The sequence below is a fragment of the Pleurodeles waltl genome, chromosome 10, assembly GCF_031143425.1.
Source record: "Pleurodeles waltl isolate 20211129_DDA chromosome 10, aPleWal1.hap1.20221129, whole genome shotgun sequence".
NCBI classification, from domain to species: Eukaryota; Metazoa; Chordata; class Amphibia; order Caudata; family Salamandridae; genus Pleurodeles; species Pleurodeles waltl.
The window spans coordinates 624,972,087-624,994,273 of NC_090449.1; the positions used below are offsets into that span (position 1 = coordinate 624,972,087).

The window sequence follows — 22,187 nt, forward strand, 5'->3', positions numbered from 1 at the left end:
GTCAAAGTTGGAATCACCACCTCCACAAGCGCCCTCGGTGCCTCCCTCTCCAATCGCTGCTGCATCAGATACAGCATCCCATCCTGCCGGACCACCACTCAGCAGGAGGATTGAGAGGCCCTGCCTCCCTGCCATTTGTGCTTTCCCACTTGCCTCAGGCCTCTCGTACTCTGTCCAATTTCCAGATCCACAGGGGGTTGGTGCAGGAATCCGCAAAGCAAAACACAAATGATGGATGGAATGCGGAATCAATAAAACATTCACCCCCAGTCACAGATCTGGGTTTAATCCATCGTTCTTTTGCTCACCATGCCACCGCAGTTTAGACCCAGCCATATGCATATCAGTCTTGACCCTGTTCCTCATGGGAACAGTCCAGCCCAAACTGCCAGGCCAGGTCCTCCCTGGACTGGAAACAAGCATCCTGGGACCAGTTTCAGGGTTTTACCTTTCATTAGCCAGGCTAGCTTGAATCCAGTGGCATAGTGAGCCCGGGACCCACGTCTGGGCATACCTGGACACTTATGGTGGCAAAAGCAAAGCAAAACACAAATGATGGACTGAATGTGGAACCAATCAAACATTCACACCAGTCACAGATCTGGGTTTAATCCATCGTTCTTTTGCTCACCATGCTACCCCAGTTTAGACCCAGCCATATGCAAATCGGTCTTGACCCTGTTTCTCATGGGAACAGTCCAGCCCGAACTGCCAGGCCAGGTCCTCCCTGGACCGGAAACAAGCATCCTGGGACCAGTTTCAGACCATCATCCCGAATCTCCAACCAGTCCCACAATGCCTCGTGGTGAAGAAATGTGAGCGGTCATTGTGTACCACTTTAATTGTTGCTGGGTAGAAGAGCATGTAGTGCAGACCCACAACTTTCAACATTTGTGTCAGCCCCTCCCCCCTCATGCGCATCTGCTGCACTTGCCTCGTGTAACTCAGAAATATGTGAATCACATGGTTCTCCAATTTGGGTCCCCAGCTTGCCTGAACCCATGTAGTATGGCATCTGTCTCTATAGTTAAGTAGGTTTGCTATCGTAATGTGTTTATATTTTTGGGCGTGGGCCTCGTAGCCAAGGTACGATGGGCTTTCTCAACCACAAAGAAGGGGATAACTGGGCTGAGGGAATCGTCTCAATCCATCGCTCAAGAAGAAGCTCTTTTGTAGGAAGGCCTACAAAACATAGATTGCAGCTAAGGTAGCAGTCCTCCGTGTCCTGGGCTACAGCCTCCAAAGCAGCCACCCTAATCGAGAGGTCGCTCAGCCATGCCAGCAGAGAGACAACCTCCCTCTGTAGCTTCGAGATATCTTGTTCCGTGGCCAGGAAGCGTTCTGTCACTTTATGGAGGTCCACTCACATTAGGCCAATGCCCTGCGACCACCTCAATCTTTGCATGGACTGCCACACTGGAAGCCTTGATTGATGACATTATCTGGCCTCTGCAGCTCTAAAAACCAAGCTATCACCACAGTGGGAATAGTGGAGGTCTTACCTAGGTTTGCGGCCATTCACCACTGTGCCTAGTTGTCCAAATGCTCTGCAAACCGTCTGTCAATGGCAACACCACAGGGCAAGAGGCCTCAAGAACCAGGAACAGTCACTGCAGCCCCATAGTTATACAGGTACTGGTGTGCAGGTCACTGGTGCAACTCCATCACTCCGCTCAGTAAACTAGCCCAATGTAGAGGGTGGCGGATTCAGGGTATCAATGGACTCCAAAGCAGGCAAATGCAGCAATGATGAGCCAGGAGGTCGAGTGTGGGAGCACCTCCACAATGAATAAAGGGAAGGTTGAGCAAAGGCAATCCAGGATCCCGGCCAGCAGTGGAACCATCACTGTTAGCCTCACCCTTGTTACTACCAGCCCAACCACCATGCTCAAAAATGGTGCGCAGCTGCAGAATCTGGCTCATCCTGAAGTCTGGGGGGTGGGAGGGGGAAGGGGTACAGTGTTCAAGAACCAACCACCAAATCAGGGCAATGAGCCCCCCTGTGCCTTTAGTTGGCAGTGTTCAATACACGTAGGCAACAGTCTCCTGGGGGACTTTTGGGTATAAACTTTGGCCGCAGGTCATTCGGACCAGTCGAGAGCCACAGGGCTTTCTCCAAGCTGCATGGGCCCCTCAGACAGCAAGTGTGGACAGGCAGTGAAACCAGCCTCTGTAGAACAATCTGTTGGTGATTTGGCTCCAGGGCCACCCTGCAGGCCTGGCTTTTGATCACCTTGCCCTGTGCAACTGATGAATATTTACCACACAAGAGATGCAGAGGTTATATGTGACAGCTAATGCCAACAGTAAATGAGAGGACACAGTTGCTTTAAGCACAAGCTACACATTCTAAAGGAAAAAGGGAGCGAAAAGTGCAAACATAGAAATAATCTGCATTAGGAGGTTGCTCATCTCTAGAGAAGCATGGTCAGATTTACACTGTTCAGCAGAAATAAATGTCCAAATGCTCTGCAAATAAAAGAAATAAAAGAAACACAACCAGGGCATTCACATATGCAGGGGGCGGGACAAAACACTTGGCTTAAATTTTAAGAGACTTTGGTCCCACAGCTAGTTGGCAGGATTCACGCACAACAGTGAAATAGGAAAGAAGCCGAAAGGAAGTGTAATTGTGTGACCTCTAGTTAATAAAAGGGTAGAGGACCTGCAACCCTGATACAAACATAAGGTTTCATTTAAGGTAATTTGCAAAAGCAGATGTTTATAATTAAGGTGCAGCATAATCTATAGAAGCAACAACAATTAGCCACAATTGTAGCATGACAACCAGTACGTGCCCATATATTCGACCAATTGTAGATCCTTAAAGCCAAACACCAAGGCAAGGTCTGCAGTTGTTTTATTTACAAGTGTACAATGAACAATTAAGGAAACACCAATATTCAAGTCTAGTTAAGTAAAGAGAAATAACAATATGATCCATTTTGATGATTACATTATTATAACAAACTACACGGAAAAATTCATGCCAGTAAAATTCTTGGCCATAATATTAGGAAATGTGATGTACAAATTGAAAATATGATTGCTTAAAATTTGAACGAGGCCTAGAAGCTGTTTGTACAGAATAGTCAGTTTGGACAAAACTTGGTGAAAAAAAGCCTGACCATCCCTACAATTCAGGTTAAGAGAAAAGAAAGCAGTTAGTCATTAAGGAGAACGGGTAATTAGCTTCTTCAAGTAGAGTGATAGCCCAGTGTCCTTGAGTTTAGTGGTGGGTTCACATTACAGTGCAAGAAGACTTTCCCTGTGCGCCACCACCATCAATTTTTTCAGCTTCTAAAATTATCCTCTTAAAAACTTCAACTGCGGTCTGTAGAAAGTTAGAAGAAAACATTGTTAGTACAACAGAAAGTAGAGGACACTTTTTTCAGATAACGGATTACAATTTGTGCAACTCAGATTTTTTGCAGTGAGATACAAGCATAGTTTTGCAGTAATTCGAATTATGTCATCATAACAGTTTATTTAACATACCTTCAGTTTCTAAGAATTAAAGATCCAAAATGTATTTAGCCGTAACCTCATTAAAGGACTAATTAAGCCTGCAGATAGTTACACATTACCTACATTCACAGATACACAGGTATTAGCAAACATGGTGAATAATTACTTAATTTCGGGAGAACTGTCAGACAAGCAAGAACCAACTCTAAACTCTGCAAACCCAAACTGACTTCCAAGAATACAGCTGTGAACGGGGGAAGTTTCTGGCGCTTAATTGGACTGTTCTGGTCTAATGCATTTAGAATTCTTGGTCTCTATCCTATGCATTATCCACTTTAGCGATGTGAGGTAAAGTACTAACTTCTTCCTTTCTGCATATGCACTCCTTCGTTCTCCAAAGCAAAAATTTGTCACACTTTTTTTACGCTGTAAACTGTAAACTTTAAACTTTGCACTTGTATAGCACACTACTCACCCGTTAGGGTCTCAAGGCGCTGTACGCATACCGCAGTGGAACCCCTCATGGCTTTTCCCTGTGAGGCGCCCACTCCTGAGCAACCCCCAGGGTGAAACCAGGCATCCAAGCGCTGTCAGGGCCATTGTGGAGATTAAGCAAGCTATTGCCCAGAGTTACCGAGTGGGACCCATTAATTAGATTAGGCATTGTGGCGAGAATTATCTGGTCCAAGGGAATTCAGCCCAAGACCTGCTGAGGCAGGAATTGAACCCTGGTCCCAGCCAGATCTCTGCATCAGGGTCTGCCGATCTAACCACTGTGCCACACTTCTCCACGCTCTGCCTAGCTCTCCTCTGTACAACTGCCATTTTAGAAGGGGATAGCGGATAAACGATTACCAGACTTTGCAGATGCATCATTCTCACCGAGTTCAAGCATACGCAGTTCTTCCACTGAAATACAGAGTAAGTGGTAGTCTCAAATCTTGCTTGAATTTAACAATAGCTGAATGGCATCAGTCTGTGCACTAATACTTTAAAGCGGTCTACTAATTCCAAACACCACTAATCTAATTCTTAGAGGCTGAAAACAGACTGGAGACCATCAAGAAGCTTCCCAGCATTGTTTTTAGGGACACCGAACTAGCACTGAATAACCCCTTTTCAGTCCTTTTGTTTTCTCAGAAATCATTAGTGACACCCTTCGGATTTCTTTCTGCTCCCTTGTCTTCCCAACCCTAGCATATCAGTTCTCCACAAGATTAAAACCAAATGAATTATCCGAGGCCCAAAAATTACAATACCTGGCAGCTATTCAAAATAAAATGTCACCTGATGACTCGTGCCAACTGTCAATTGGACAGCTGCGAATACACACTTAAGAAAAACATAAGTCCAGGATGGAGAGATCTTAGTTTGGAACCTTTACAGCTGCCTGGCCTAAACTTATCCTGGTTCGTTGGAAGCCAACCCACTTAAATCCAATTAGCGAACTATGTGGCACTCTCACTGGAGTCAAAGACTTTCTTACTACTGCAGTCATCCACTTAGGTTTCCATCAATTGTATGGAGACAGGTTTAACAAAAGGGGAACACTTAACTATTGCTTGTCATCTCTGAGATGGACTCCGTAATACAGAAGGATCTATTTGTGACTATTAACATACCTATGCCTTCAAGAGCTCTAAAGGGTAGCAGTACAGCTGTTCCTATATCCAGGGTGGTTGCTACCTGTAACCCCAGTCCTTTGAGCAGGAATCTCCACGAAAATCATTAGGTACTGAATAGCCCTGCCCACATGAATGATCGCAGATCACTTTTAATAGAAAGTTATATACTTTGCCTTTCTTTAGAAAAGGCCACATCTTGTGTGAAGGCTAGAATGGGCAATTCCATTTATTAAAAAAAAAAAAAAAAAAAAAAAGTTCTTTCACATTTTTTTTTAAAGGAAATTAAGGGTAGAAAACAAAGAATTGCATCCATGTTAACTGGAGCTATACAAGACTGAAGACTGAACCTACGGCTTTAACCCTTTAGCCGCTGAGGCTTTTCCACCTCCAATGTTAAGCCCATTTTTGTTATGTTTGCGGCAACTTAAGCTGCAGATTTGTTCCCACAGTAGATATAGAGTCCACATTGTGTCCCTTTTACTTCCACAGGTGGAGGATTCAAATGGGTACTATGGTTTGTGGATTGCCCTTGAGAAAAAAAAAATATATATATAGCAAAATTTAGATTTGGAAAAATGGGAAAACGTGGTATGTAAAAAAGCTTTTTCAAACAAAAAAACGGCACCCCACTTGTGTGGGAGAGCCTATCGCCAGCGACAGAATTGATGAAAATTGTGTAAATATGAAGTCAACATGGTCTTCACACAGCCACTGGTTTGGTCTGTTCCGGTCGCAGGCAATAGGCACAGTCACACAAGTGGGAAAACATTTTTATCAGGTTAAGTGTGGGAATGGTGGGTAATCTGAATTCTGTGGATCCAGAGAGAACTTTGTCGCAGAACTGTGATGAGTATCTAATTTTAGCCAAAGTTTGATCTTTGCAAGCCATTACGGGTAAGTAAACGTAGCAAGACACACACATGCAAGTCACACTACCCTGGAGTCGTCTAGGTCTCTAGGTTTCAGAAATGCCCAGGGTTTATACGGTTCCCTGGTTGCCAAATGACAAAGCTAAAAGAATGAGGCCACTCACCATGGCAAGTGAATGGATACTGTGAATAACCATCTCTCTGTATGCCCATATGCCAAAACTACACAAAAAATAAGGCTAATTTCCCCTTGCTTGCCATTGTAGGGGGGGGTGAGGGGAGGGGGAGGAAATGGATGTTCTAGGCCCTAGAGAGTCAGAGAGAATGTTGGGGCTTTCGGGGTAGAGGTCACGCCAGGTGCCTGGGCAGGCAGCCCACTCGCCTTATTTCTAAATATATATACACACACAGAAAAACAAACAAAGGTTAAGGTTATGTTATAGTTGATTTTGATAATATCGTCACATATGGTAACATTAAAAAAATAAAATCCAGAAATCCACTGAAAATAAAAATCAGTTACAATGCAAACATGGTTATTACCCAACATCACTGAAATTCACTGAACTAAAGCTTGCACTCTTGTTGTGCACTACTTATTATATAACTCGTGACATGTTTAAGTGCATCACTGATGGCATCATCCATGATACTGTTATTCACATAACTCCTTAAAGCCTTAACCAATTTTAAGCAATAAAATTGGTACTAAATCAATCAAAGAAATTTGTAGAGCGTGCTACTCACCCGTGAGGGTCTCAAGGCGCTGGGGGGAGGCCAGGGAGGGTCACTGGTCGAACAGCCAAGTCTTGAGGTTCTTTCTGAAGACCAGTAGGTGTTTGGTTTTGCGAAGGTCAGTTGGGAGGGAGTTCCAGGTTTTGGGGGCGAGGTAGGAGAAAGAACTGCCTCCTGTGGTGGTGTGCTGGATGCGGGGGACTGTGGCTAGGGCGAGGTCGGCTGATGGGAGGCTGCGTGTGGAAGTTTACCCTTTCATTGAGGTAGGTTGGGCCGGTGTTGTAGAGGGATTTGTGTGCGTGGATGAGGATCTTGAATGGGATTCTCTTGTCTATGGGGAGCCAGTGAAGGGATTTGAGGTGTGGCGAGATTCGTTCGTGGCGGGGGAGGCCAAGGACGAGGCGCGCAGCTGTGTTCTGGATTCTTTGGAGTTTGCGTTTGAGTGTGGTGCCGGCGTAGAGGGCATTGCCATAGTCCAGTCTGCTGCTGATGAGTGCGTGGGTGACTGTCTTTCTGGGGGGATCCATTTGAACATTTTTTTTTTTTTTTTTTTTTATAAGAGTGTGGAAGCAGGAGGAGGTTAGAGCATTGATTTGCTGTATCATGTAGAGGGTTAGGGGTCGAGGATGATGCCGAGGTTGCGTGCGTGGGTGGGTGCGGGACCTAGGGCGGTGGGCCACCAGGAGTCGTCCCATGTGGTTTTGTTGGGGCCGAAGATGATGATTTCGGTTTTGTTTGAGTTGAGCTTGAGGTGGTTAGTGGTCATCCAGTTGGCAGTGTCTAGGAGAGCGGCGTTTAGGTTGGTTTTGGCGTTGGTGGGGTTGCGGGTGAGGGAGAGGATGAGTTGGGTGTCATCTGCATAGGAAAGGATAGTGATTCCGTGTGCTCGGAGAATGTTGGCTAGGGGGATCATGTAGATGTTGAAGAGTGTGGGGCTGAGGGAGGACCCTTGGGGGACTCCGCAGGTGATCTTGGTAGTGTTGGAGTGGAAGGGTGGAAGGCGGACTCTCTGGGTTCGGTGGGTGAGGAATGAGGTGAGCCAGTCTAAGGCTTTGTGGCGGATTCCTATGTTGTGGAGGCGTGTGCGGAGTGTGTGGTGGCAGACTGTGTCAAAAGCTGCGGAGAGGTCTAGGAGGATGAGTGCGACGGTCTCGCCTTTGTCGACTTTGGTCCTGATGTTGTCAGTGCATGCGATGAGGGCGGTTTCTGTGCTGTGGTTCTTGCGGAACCCAGATTGTGAGGGGTCAAGGATGTTGGTTGCTTTAAGGAAGTGGGATAGGCGGGTGTTGACTAGTTTCTCTGCAACCTTGGCGGGGAAAGGGAGGAGGGAGATGGGGCGGTAGTTGGAGAGGATCTCCGGGTCGGCTTGGGATTTTTTTTTTTTAGGAGAGCAGTGATTTCAGTGTGCTTCCAGGGGTCTGGGTAGGTGGTGGAGTCGAAAGAGGAGTTGATTATGTTGTAGAGTATGGGGGCGATGGTAGGGCTAGCTTTGTTGTAGATGCGGAGTGGACAGGGGTCGGAGGGGGAACCGGAGTGGATGGAGTTCATGGTTTTTTCGGTTTCTTCGGGTGTGGTAGGGGTCCATGTGGATAGTGTGGTGGGGGGGTCTTGGGTGGGGGTTGAGTTGGGTGAGTGAGGGGTATGTGTGGTGGGTGTGTGTGATGTGAAGCTGTTGTGGATGTCCAGGATTTTGTGGAAGTTGTTGGAAAGGGCGTCACATAGGGGCTGTGTGTGTGTGTGTGTGGGGTCTATGTTGTTGGCTTTGGGTTTGGCAAGTTCATTGATGATGGTGAAGAGTTCTTTGCTGTTTTTGGAGTTGTTGTCAAGGCGTGTCTTGTAGTGATCTCTTTTGGCGGTGCGTATGAGTTGGTGATGGGTTGAATGGTGGTTTTGAGGGTGGAGAAGTTGGTTGAGGAGGGTTCTAGTCTCCATATTTTCTCAGCTTGGCGGCATTTGCGCTTGGAGTCTTGGAGTTCCGGGGTGAACCATGGGGCGTTCTTGATGTTGCAGGTGGTGATGTGTTTTCTGAGGGGGGGTTGTGTGTCTGCGCAGGTAGTGATCCATTTGGAGAGGTTGTGTGCTCCTGCATTGGGGTCGTTGGTGTTGGGGGGTGGGGGGGTGGGGGTAGTGGTTTGTGGGCCAGTTGGGAGTTTAGTCGTTCTGTGCGTATCTTGTCTCACATGCGGTAGGGTGTGGTGTGTTGATGGTAGTGTGTGGAGGGTTTGGTGAAGGAGAAGTGGACGCAGCGGTGGTCAGTTGGCTTGAGGTGAAGATTGCGTCCAGCGTGTGTCCTGCTGAATGGGTGGGTGCGGTGACCAGTTGTTTGAGTCCGAGGTTGTCTATGAGGGAGGTAGTGTTGTGGTTGTGTGGGTTTTCTAAGTGAAAGTTGAAATCACCGAGGGTGATGTAGTCTGTGGAGGTGAGGGCGTACGGGCTGATGCTGTCGGCGATGGTGTCGCAGAAGGTGGGGCGTGGTTCGGGTGGTCTGTAGATTAGTGTACCTCTGAGGGTGGAGGAGTTGTTGATGTGGATGAGGAAGTGCAAGTGTTCAGTGTTTTCCGATAGTGTCTTGGGAGCTGGTGGTGACTTTGATGGTGTCTCTGTGTAGGATGGCGATGCCCCCGCCTGTCCTGTTGAGGTGGTCTTTTAGTTGGAGTTTGTATCCCTTGGGGGTGGCTATGGCTATGTCGGGTTCTGAGGAGCGGTTGGTCCAGGTTTCTGTGAGGAAGGCGATGTCAGGTGAGTGTGAGGTGATGAGGCCCCAGAGTTCTATGGCATGTTTGTGAAGGAAGCGGATGTTGAGGAGCAGGCAGTTCTCAGGTGGTTGTGGTGGGTGGCGTTGGTCTGTTGCGGGGTGTGTTCTGGTTGTGGGCTGGTGTGCTGCGGGGTTGGTTGGTAAGGGCAGGTTGGGTGAGTCTTGTGTTGGGGGTGTTGTGTTTGTTGAAGGTGGGGTCGCTATGGTTGGTGTGTGGTGTGAGGGATGACGAGCAGGAGAAGTGGCAGGTGTAGCAGGTGAAGGGGCCATGAGTGTGTGTGGGGCAAGATGTGGTGCATGTGGGACGGGGGCCTGGGTTGAGAGAGTGGAGGGTGAGGGGGGAGTAGGTGTGTCGGGGAGGGCCAGGGGTTCTGGCGCTGGGCGCGGACGGGCTTGCATTTGTCGAGCCGCGTCTGCCATAATAGGAGGGGAGGGTGGGAGTGGCAGCTGGGAGGCGGGGGGCCTGTCCAATGGAAGGGCTGGGGGGGTGGGGCCGCAGGGGACACAGCGGCGGGAAAAGACAAAGAGGAGAATGGCGAGAAAAGTAGGGGGGAGGCGGGAGGGGCCGCAGCGGCAGGGGAAAGACAAAGAGGAGAACGGTGAGAAAAGGAGGGGGGAGGCGGGAGGGGCCCAGGGGACGCAGCGGCAGGGTAAAGACAAAGAGGAGAACGGTGAGGATGGTGCTGTGCGGCGGAGCGGGGAGCCCAGAGTCACATACAGCGATCAACTACTGGGTGTAACTATGGGTGCACCGAATCGACTTGCTAGTTCCAAACTAGGATGTGCATTGCAAAAGTTATGGTCACGGTTTACCTACCAGTAAAGATGCATATGTAGGGAGTATGTCCTACCTAAACAAGGTAAAGGGTGAACACACATGGTGAAGCTTGCAGAAACACGTTTCTAAGTGGGCCCTGGCTTAAAGCCAATCAGTGACAAAAGCCAAAGATTCGGTTCACAATAGATTATAAACCTGTGGATTTGTAGTTGTTGTACAGTGTCACAGACAAATTATTTGTGAAGTGGAAAGTTATAAGGTGCAGATGAAAATGTTTCTTACCTTCAGTAACGTGTTATTTGGTAGAAAGTATTTAGCTGTAAACTCCTTACCTTCGAAGAAATACTAGGTGTCAAATTGGATCTGGAAACTTTGAGCAGGTCATCAGCGCACCAGAAGGTGGCGTAATTCAGCTCCGCTTTGGCTGTGCTGGAAGTGACGTGCATGGTTCCAAAAAAGGCACCACGCCAGTGCACTCAGTTACTTTTCGTAAACTTTCCATGTTGGAAGCACTGAGCCACAAAGGTTGCTGATCTATCAGAGTGCAGGCACTAAGGACCTCATGAGGGTTACCCTGTAAGGATAAATCCGTTAACAGAGCAGGGAGCATAAAGGGTTGGGTATGGAATCTGCAGCTAGATTGAGTCACTACCAGATGAGGTGTTAGGTGAAGGTAGGTAACTTGTTAATCTGATAGAGACTTTTAGCTGCAAATTCCTTACTTTAGAATAGATACCAAAGCAATACCTCTCCAGAAGAGGGTCTGAGAACAGACGATTCCAGGCAATAATGTTGCATGAATGTATGCCTGTGCAGCATATGCTTTCAATAGGCACTAGGGCGAACAGGGCTGTTGATGTAGATACTGCCATATTGGAATGTACTTTGACCTTTCCCGACAAAAGCCTACCAGCCTCAGAATGGAAGAACTGAATAGCCACCAATATCCATCCAGCGATGCCTGCCTTGGAAACCGGACCACCCATATCATGGTTTCCGTATGCTACTAGCAGTTGATCTGCGTTTATGAACTGCTTAGCACGATGCAAATAAAACTTTAGACGTCTTTTTAAATTCAGTATGTGTTATTTTTCTGCTGAGGTCTCAGGACAAATGGTTTTAGTACAATAGGTTAATTTAGATGAAAATCTGTAGGAACTTTGGGGATGAACCTGGGGTTAGTCCTTAGAACCACAGCATCATCTTGGAACTGCAAGAAAGGCTCCTTGATTGTGAACACTTGCATTTCACCCACTCTTCTGACTGATCTCAGGGCTAGTATCAATGCCACTTTCCATGTTAATAATTTGATCTGTGTCTTATAAATAGGTTCAAAAGGGCTCTTCATCAACTGGGCCAGTACTGTGTTAAGTTGTCAGGTTGGAGAAGGAGACTATCAGAGGACAGGCTCTGAATAAACCTTTAAGAAATTGCTTAATGGTTCTATCAGATCATAATGGTGGAGATCAAGATGTACGCCTTTATCTGGAAATTGCAGCTAAGTGCACTTTTATAGAAGAATGAAATAGGCCCGATCTGGCCAATGATAGCAGGTAAGGCAAGATTTGCTGCTCATGTGCCAAGATAGGGTGAAATTTTGACTTTTGGCACCATAAGCAAAAACACTTCCATTTCAATATGTACGTTTTGTTAGTGCTATCAGCTGTGGCTCTTGCAAGAATATCTTTGCAGTCTTGAGGGATACCCCATCACTGTAAATTCATGGTGTTCAGCAGCCAAGCAGCTAAGTGTAGCCCCATTGTAGGAAGATCTTGTTCATAACGGACTGATTTAGCTCCCATTCACAGCAGCTGTTTTTAATCCTGTGCAATATATCTGCTCAACTGCTGTTCAACCCTGGCAGATGTTCTGCTCTTAATGTTATTAGATGTGTCAAAGCCCATTTCCAAATTCTCTGCCTCTCTTTCGAAAGGAGCAGAGATCTTGTGCCCCCGTTTGTTTATGTAGTGCATACTGGTTGTGTTGTCCTTGTCTATTGGCACCGATGATCCTAGTATTCTCGGCACAAAAGCCTGGCGGGCAAACTAAATTGCTTTGAGCTCTAGAAAATTGATATGCATTTTCCTTTGACTTGTAGTCCATTTTCCGCTTATTTGGTGTTCCTATAAATGAGCCCCCCTACCTTCTAGGGAAGCTTTTGTGGACATTCAAGTATTTGGGATGAGAACATTACCCCTGATAAGATTGATGGACTCTGTCCACTAAGGTAGAGCCTTCTTCACAGCTGGTGTAATCTTGATATTGAATAAGCCTTCTATTTGAATCCCACACTTGTCTAATTCTTCAAGAAGAGGCCTCATTCTCAGACAGGTGAACGGCACTAGTAAGATGGCCAATTACATCATCCCAAGAAGTGATTTGAAAATCAAATTGAAACAGACTTTCTCTTCAAGATTTTGTGTGCCAACATCATGAATCTTTTCTGCCTTTCTGTTGATAAGAATGCATGGTCCGAGTGCGTCCAGAATTGCACCCAGGAATAATATCCGCGTTGATGAAGTGACTTCTGATAGTTGCCAGTTAAGCCCAAAGTCTGAAACAATTGTAAACAAGCCCTTGTAGCTCTCCATACTTGGAGGGCAGATGGAGCTTTTGTGAGCCAATCCTCGATGTACAGAAATACTTGGACACCTCTTCTTTGCTATAGGTGGGGTGCCACTGGGGCTAGACTCACTGTAAAGATGCAAATGGCGATGCGAGACCAAACGCTAGGGCTTTGAATTGACAGGGTGTGCCGGCTACCCTGAATATGGGAGATTTGCTAAGTTTCTGATTAATGGGATATCAAAATAAGCATCCTGTAGATCTAAGGTTGCCATGTAATCTCCATGATTGAGAAGATGCAGGATATCTTGAAGGGTTATCATACTAAAAGGCTTTTTCAGGGACTTGTTCAATCTTCTGAGATCTAAAATGGTTCACCAATTCCCCGATTTCTTTTTTAATTAGGCTACTACAAGAGTAGAAACCCATTCCTTTTTGAGAATGAGGGATTTTCTCTATTGCTCCTTTGCACAGCATGGCTAACATCTATTTCTGAAAGTGATGGCAATGAGGCAGGTGCACTCCTTTTGGTGGTGGTCAGCAGAATCTGGACAAAAGTATGATCATATGTGATGAAATCCAATACCTGCTTGCATAGGAATCAGTTGTGTAAGTGATTCCTTAGTGGGAGACTGAGAACGAGGCCGCAGAGCACCTTGATGACCTCATGACTTCTCAGCGGGAGAGTGGTGGAACTGCGATGAGGCCCACTTGGACTTTCCCAAAGACTTGGAGTGCAAAAAAGATGTGCTGCAGGACGGACTCCGAGAACGGATCGAGGTTCAAGTCCTAGACTTCCAGTGGGAGAGGCTTTTACGTGATTACTGGAGATTTTCGGAGATGTACAACTTGGCTTCACGGTCCCAGATCACCTTCAGACTGATCAAGGCACACTTCCCCACATCAATAGGAGTAGTGGCGGGACCAATACACCAGAGGAATAACTTGTGGGCATCCGTCATAGGAATTTCTTTGTGACAGTCCATACAAGGCTTAAAGCCTGTGGCCTTGGCAGGTGACATTTCCCTTACACTGTGGAGAGATTTTTCAGGAAATGGAGCGTCAACTGATGAGAAAAAATAGTTTGCTCCGGTTCCGCGTACGAAGGGGAGAAGGAAAGATCGGACACAGGCTTGCTTGACAGAGAAGAGTCTATGAGGAGCTGCAGGACACCACCTACCTGCGTGCAGGGTCTACACTAAAAAATCATCCAGATCCAGGCTGGCACCAGGAGGTGAGGAATCTAAAGTTAAAAGTATACATCAGATATAAAAATGATGTTTATCTTAATCTTTTCTGCAGACGACTGAATGTTTAGTAAAAACTGAGTCACCTGCATAGTTCTCCTACTGGAACCTGAACAAGCTAGTCAATTTGACAAGAGGGAGACCATATATATCTAAGACAATGGATGTCCAACTCTACTGTCAAATTGTATAGACTGGATTCAAATAGTAGGTTCTTCCAGTCATAATACTTATCTTTATTCCACAGCCATATCATTGAAGCAGACATTCAAAGTGTCCTAATAAGAATGGTATGATCAACGGTGCGGAAATTAGTCAATAGACTCAAAATGTCTGGTGCACCCAACATATGACAACCAGCTTAAAACTCTGGTCAGCTACCATAGCCGAGGTAAGTGAATCAAGTCCATCAGGTAGGGTGTAACCAGTCCTGGCTGTATTAAAATGTGAGTTTCTCAAACTATACCAAAGAAAAACACAAGATGGAAAATTGCATAAACTGGTAAGATGTTAACTTTAAGAGAGGCCTAATTAGAGGCCCCTTTCAGACAAGCATAGACATCTTTCATTACAGGCTAGCACTTAAAATCAGTTGCAAGTGTTGGAAATAGTGCTAATTCCTTATTGGCCACTTTGTGAGATTAATTTTTGTGGCACTTTGTTAACCCATAATAACATAACGGACTAAACGATGGAGAGTAGCTTTATGAGCAGTCGTCCCCAGCATGATTTTTAATTGATGTGCAAGCGGACGAAGCTTTTAATTTATTTTTATAATTCTGAAGCAACTGGTATTGTCTTTATTCTCAAAGAAGTTCACAATTGCATCACATAGCTCTGTGGGTGTATGATTCGATTTGGTAACATTTATTTAAGCATAGTTTCTTCAAGACAAGATAGAATTATTTGAGGCAAGGAAGAAGTATAGTAAATTCAAATCACATTTTGATCAATTGTTTATAGATTTGGCAATGCTTTTGAAAGTTATAAAGTTTGCTGCACGGTCATAATGCAATGTATTGCCCTTTAAATAGGGCTCTTTCTGAATTGGTCACTTCTGCTCAATACCATTTTTCAGTCCTGGGTTTTATTCTGGGCTGTGCAATGCAGATCGGTCACTATACAGAAAAGCTTTGTGGACTACTGCTTTAAAAAGGGGGCTGAGATTGTCCAAAAGGCTTGTACTTTGATTTGACATGAGAAATATCGAAACAAGATGACTTAAAAGTTGATACCATCAAGCTCATTATAAATGATTTTGAAAACAACAACACACATTCAGATAAAGAGTCTCTTACAACGCCATGTGACAAAACGTGAGCTTTACTTGAAAGTCCTAACCACTTTTCCTGAAGAGCGCCCAGAAGTGGAATGTATCCTTTTTTTTTTAGCCACTTAGGAGACAAATGCCAGAAAGGGAGCTACACTGCCTCGACAGTCATACACGATTCATGAGAGGAAACAGAGCATCCAAGATTGCCTGAACTTTGTGGTCTTAACACCTAGTGCCAACGCCATTAGAAGTATCAAACAGCTACTACCATGATAATGTGAAGGCAACATTTAAAAAACATTCATCACCTTCTTTATCCATCTGGATGCTCTTGAATACAAGTCCATTAAGCAAAATAATGTGCATGCCCCGACCTTGCAAAAGTGACATTGAAATGGTTTGCAAGTCTCAAGTAATTGCATACAATAATGCAGCAACATTTACAGACCACATTTAACAAGCATTTGCATTGCAAAGGGTCTCGCGTTTGCTGGAGTTAGAGCTATTAGCGTTGTAAATTCCTAACTGGACTTTTCTTGCCACATAGATTGAAAATGAAAAGTCAAACAGTTGACAGAAGCAAGCCAATTCAAAGCGCCACGGCCGCCGTGAGCGTAAGAGTTATTGGCTCTCTGCAGGAATATCTAGAAAGGATTGCGGCTGGTATGAAAGGCAAACCGAAGCCGGAGGAGGAGCCATCATATACTGTAACAGGAGGAAGCATGAGGTAGTGTGACGGCCGACAAAAATGTTCACTTAGTGAAATGGCCTGGAAGGGAACTCCGAACACAAAGGACGGTCATTTGACAAAAGGCACCAATAAAAATGAAGCAAAAATGCAAAGAATAGCAAAAAACAGTAACAGCAAGAGTGGGTGGGGTTAAAAGCCCAGAGAGATATTACAACAGGCCTGAGCGCTTGTGCACTCGACCCTAAAAATGAAAAATATTAAATGGTTGATTTGTTGATTTTTGGGCTGAAGCCGAAATAAAATATTTTAACCTGCTATGTCTCGCTACAAGGGAATACTGCTGATTAATGAAGCCTACCAATTAGGTATTCATAAGGGCCACTGAATTATCTTCAGAGTTTTATTTTATTTGAGAGTTCCACAAAGAGAATCATTTAGCCTATGCACCTTAGTAAATTTGCACACGTTTTGTGAATGTTTTCATATATTTTACTGATCAGTAATGACTAGTCACCACAGGGCTGACTAATAAGAATCATTTAGCGCCATGCACTATAACACATTTTCCCAATTTCTATTCTGAATGTTTTGTACATGTTTTTATCAGCAGATGATTGTTTTAAACGAGCAGATGTAGTGTTCAAGGCCTTACGAAACGCCGTTGTCACATGATTTACTATGGTCTATGATTCTGTTAGGCAATGTTAGGATTTGTTTGTATATGCACAATGCACTTTTGGGATCTGCTTTGACAAAGGCTTATAAAGGACCCCTGGGAGAAGATTAGTTGGCTATAGTTACAATGTTCATAGCAATGTTGCATTTATGACTAAACTAATTTAAAACTAGGCCCTTTAAAGTCACATGCCAATCAAATATAGAAAAGGAACATGTTTAATTTATATTTCAGTCTATTTGCACATGTTACTTGAAGGATTTGCACCGATTTTCTACTAAAGAAAGTAAGTTTGTAGTTTGGTGATCTGGTCCTTTGCTTAAAGGGGTATTTTCACTCATCGTTTTGTTGTTATTATTATGCATTAAAATTACTGCAATGATTTTAATTAATCAAAACAAACCCTTATCATATCATTAGGTTAATGATGGCACAATAGATCTCAAAATCCCAGATGACATCAAATGAACAAACATTCTACAATACCTATTACGGGTGACTGAGATGCACTACTGAGTAAAGATTATTTAAATGAAAACTAGCATCTTTTCGATCTCCATTATGGGACCTTTACTGGTAGCCTAACACACAGAGTAGAGTAGTAGGCAAGCAGCTTTGGAGGCAAAGCAGCCTTGGAGGCAGCTTTGGAGGCAAAGACTTTCGAAGAAGTCTGCCTGCAACTATTACATTGGAATATTCCTCCAATGGACTGTAGTACCAGTATTCCCTTGAAAGAGTGTTCCGTCTTTCAAAAAGGGGATGTTAACTTTTTGTTTTCAAATAACCACCCACCTAGAAATTGAATAGTTGGCCCCATTTTCACTGATTTATGACCTCTATAGACAATTAGGTGTTTTGTTTGTCAGAAGTCTTGGGTTTTATGGAGGAGGAAACAACACTTGCTGACAACTGTTTGTATCCTAGATTGTGAAAACGTTAAGCAAAGACTGATTCATACAGAAATCTAGAACTACTTTGGTGTATTTCTCATGACAATCTTGTTCTCATATATGATTAATTAGAACAATGCTTGAATCTCAGAGTCCCAATGAACCCAAGTGATAACACAGAGATATTTTCGAAAAGAGGTACTAGAGGAAAATCTCAATGAGCTTACTGGCTCCAATGGGGAAAAAAAAAAACAGTAGAAAATAAGTTACTTAGCTGTAACTGCAGTCTCCAATGTTGGTATCTTTTATGGATTCACATGCTTGTATCATTCCCCGTCATTAAAGTGGGAGTCACATGGTACCATAATAAAGCAGTGTTTATCACTACCATAGGCTTTAATGGCAATGAAAGTCAATTTAATAGCCTATATCATTTTTATTTTTTAAAAAGGGCCAAACCTGAACTATAACCAGACGACAGCACCCTCTAGAATAATCACAACAGAGGCTGAGTCCCTCAGATTTTCAAGCACAAGTTGGAATAAATAGTCCTGTGCTATAAGTGGGGCCTCTCCGGGAAGGAAGGTGGGTTGTATGTGAATCTATGACCGGAACCAATATTGGAGAAGTGCAGTTCCAGGTAAGTAACTTATTTTCTTCTCCCGTATTGGATTTTTCATAGAGTCACATGCTTGAATCAGAATATCGAGCAGTTGCTGTACTTGTTGCATATCTTAACATATTAGTGCAAACAGTGGATGGTGGGTAGAAAATACACATAATATCCCTATGCAATTTAATAAATATATATATATATCATACATCAACATAAGTACATAAAGACATGGAACGAAAAGAGTGTGGTGTAGTAAAACCTGTTCAACAGCTGCATCACTACACTGTGCTGATTCCAGGTACTAATGCTGCATGAATTATATGCACACTTTTCCAAGTTGCAGCATATCTTCTCCAAAGGCAATTCGCAAAAGAAAGTAGTTGAGGTGGAAACTGCCCTAATTGAGTGCACCCCAGTTTTCTCTTTGAGGGGCTTGCTAGTGTTTGGGTGGCAGAAGTGGACTGCAGCTGAAGTTCACTGAGAGATGGTTACCATCGTGACTGAAGCATCCTTACGAGTGTGTCCATCAGAGTCCAACGGTTGGTCAGTTCTCATGAGTTGTTTAGTGCGATGTAAGTAGAATTTTAGATATCATTTGATACCTAGCATATGAATAGACCTCTCAGCTTGTGAAGTTGGATTTGGGAAGAAAGTACAAAATATTATAGTATAATTGAGGGAAGGAACCTTAGAAATAAATCTTGGATTGGTTGTGAGAAGTACTAAATTGCCCGTAAGGTGCAGGAAGGTTTCTGAGTTGAGAAAGCCTTTTATCTCCCCTACCCTCCTGGGCGGAGTGAGCGCTAGAAACATGGTGACCTTCCATGTGAGAAATCAGAGGTGTGCTCTGTGAATGGGTTCAAAAGAACTCTTCATGAGTTGAAATGAAAATGTCACTTACCCAGTGTACATCTGTTCGTGGCATCAGTCGCAGTAGATTCGCATGTTTTGCAATAGCTCGCCATCTGGTGTTGGGCCGGAGTGTTACAAGTTGTTTTTCTTCGAAGAAGTCTTTCGAGTCACGGGACCGAGTGACTCCTCCTTTTGTCTCCATTGCGCATGGGCGTCGACTCCATCTTCGATTGTTTTTCCCCGCAGAGGGTGAGGTAGGAGTTGAATTGTAGTAATAGTGCCCATGCAATGGAGTGACTAAGTATGCACCTATTTAAGGTTGAGATGATACATATATAAATAGTTGAAGGTAACTTCCAAACTGCTACAGGCTCCCGGGGAGGCGGGTGGGCACATGCGAATCTACTGCGACTGATGCCACGAACAGATGTACACTGGGTAAGTGACATTTTCAGTTCGATGGCATCTGTCGCTGTAGATACGCATGTTTTGCATAGACTAGTAAGCAGTTATCTCCCCAAAAGCGGTGGATCAGCCTGTAGGAGTGGAAGTAGTCTGAAATAATGTTCTTAATACGGCTTGACCTACTGTGGCTTGTGCGGATAACACGTCTACACAGTAGTGCTTGGTGAATGTGTGAGGCGTAGACCATGTGGCTGCCTTACATATTTCTTGCATTGGGATGTTTCCTAGAAAGGCCATGGTAGCACCTTTCTTTCTGGTTGAGTGTGCCCTTGGTGTAATGGGCAGCTGTCGTTTAGCTTTAAGGTAGCAGATTTGGATGCATTTAACTATCCATCTGGCTATACCTTGTTTTGATATTGGGTTTCCTGCATGAGGTTTTTGAAATGCAATGAATAGTTGTTTAGTCTTTCTGATGTTTTTTGTTCTGTCAATGTAATACATCAATGCTCTTTTGACATCTAATGTATGTAGTGCCCTTTCAGCTACGGTATCTGGCTGTGGAAAGAACACTGGAAGTTCCACTGTTTGATTTAGATGGAACGGTGAAATAACCTTTGGCAAAAATTTAGGATTGGTCCTTAGGACGACCTTATTCTTGTGTAGTTGTATAAAAGGTTCCTGTATTGTAAACGCCTGAATCTCGCTTACTCTTCTTAGGGAAGTAATGGCGATGAGAAATGCCACCTTCCAGGTTAGGAACTGTATTTCGCAGGAGTGCATGGGTTCAAAAGGTGGACCCATAAGTCTAGTTAGGACAACATTTAAGTTCCATGAAGGAACAGGTGGTGTTCTTGGTGGTATAATTCTCCTAAGGCCCTCCATGAATGCTTTAATGACTGGTATCTTATATAGGGAAGTTGAATAGGTAGTCTGCAGGTATGCAGATATTGCTGCAAGGTGTATTTTAATGGAAGAGAAAGCCAGGTTAGATTTTTGTAAGTGAAGCAAGTAACCCACTACATGTTCTGGAGTTGTGTGTAATGGTTGTATTTGATTAATATGGCAGTAGCAAACAAACCTCTTCCATTTACTTGCATAGAAGTGCCTGGTGGATGGCCTTCTGGCTTGTTTTATGACTTCCATACATTCTTGGGTAAGTTGTAAGTGCCCGAATTCTAGGATTTCAGGAGCCAGATTGCTAGATTCAGCGATGCTGGATCTGGGTGTCTGATCTTTTGGTTGTGCTGTGTCAACAGATCTGGACTGTTGGGCAATTTGATGCAGGGTACTACTGATAGGTCTAGCAGCGTTGTGTACCAGGGTTGCCTTGCCCAAGTTGGTGCTATTAATATGAGTTTGAGTTTGTTTTGACTGAGTTTGTTTACCAGGTAAGGAAGGAGAGGAAGAGGAGGAAAAGCGTAAGCAAATATCCCTGACCAGTTCATCCATAGGGCATTGCCTTGGGACTGTTTGTGTGGGTATCTGGATGCGAAGTTTTGGCATTTTGCGTTCTCCTTTGTCGCAAACAAGTCTATCTGAGGTGTTCCCAAGAGTTTGAAATAAGTGTTCAGAATTTGGGGGTGAATTTCCCATTCGTGGACCTGTTGGTGATCTCGAGAGAGATTGTCTGCGAGTTGATTTTGGATCCCTGGTATAAATTGTGCTATTAGGCGAATTTGGTTGTGAATTGCCCAACGCCAAATCTTTTGTGCTAGCAGGCTTAACTGCGTGGAGTGCGTCCCCCCTTGCTTGTTTAGATAATACATTGTTGTCATGTTGTCTGTTTTGACGAGAATGTATTTGTGAACTATTATTGGTTGGAAAGCTTTTAGTGCTTGAAAAACTGCTAGAAGTTCTAGGTGATTTATATGCAGTTTTGTTTGATGAACGTTCCATTGTCCTTGTATGCTGTGTTGATCGAGGTGTGCTCCCCACCCTGTCATGGAAGCATCTGTTGTTATTACGTATTGTGGCACTGGGTCTTGGAAAGGCCGCCCTTTGTTTAAATTTATGTTGTTCCACCACAGAAGCGAGAGGTAAGTTTGGCGGTCTATTAACACCAGATCTAGAAGGTGACCCTGTGCTTGTGACCATTGTGATGCTAGGCACTGTTGTAAGGGCCTCATGTGCAGTCTTGCGTTTGGGACAATGGCTATGCATGAAGACATCATGCCTAGGAGTTGTAATATCATCTTTGCTTGTATTCTTTGTGTTGGATACATGCGTTGTATGATGGTGTTGAAATTTTGAATTCTTTGTGGACTTGGAGTGGCTACTCCTTTTGATGTGTCTATTATGGCTCCCAGGTATTGTTGTACCTTGCGCAGCAGAATTTTGGATTTTGTGAAATTGACGGTGAACCCTAGTTTGAAGAGGGTTTGTATGATATGATTTGTGTGATTTGAGCACTCCATTAACGAATGGGCCTTGATTAGCCAGTCGTCTAGATATGGGAACACATGTATTTGCTGCCTTCTTATGTGTGCAGCGACTACCGCTAGACATTTGGTAAAGACTCTTGGTGCGGTTGTTAATCCGAAAGGCAGTACCTTGAATTGGTAATGTATTCCCTTGAATACAAACCTTAGGTATTTCCTGTGCGATGGGTGTATTGGTATATGGAAATAAGCATCCTTGAGGTCTAAAGTTGCCATGTAGTCGTGTAGTTTTAGCAATGGCAATACTTCTTGTAGTGTGACCATGTGAAAGTGGTCTGATTTGATGAAAGTGTTCACTACTCTG

General features: G+C 44.3%; 1 protein-coding gene across 1 annotated transcript in view; it reads right to left on the minus strand.

Moving 5' to 3' along the window:
- Positions 1-2,843: 2,843 nt before the first annotated feature.
- RHEB (Ras homolog, mTORC1 binding) overlaps positions 2,844-22,187 on the minus strand; it is a 172,618-nt gene continuing 153,274 nt past the window's right edge. Inside the window, exon 8 of the mRNA XM_069211096.1 lies at positions 2,844-3,334. Coding sequence (XP_069067197.1) covers positions 3,242-3,334 — 93 coding nt within the window. The 3' untranslated portion in view covers positions 2,844-3,241. The remainder of the gene's footprint in view (positions 3,335-22,187) is intronic.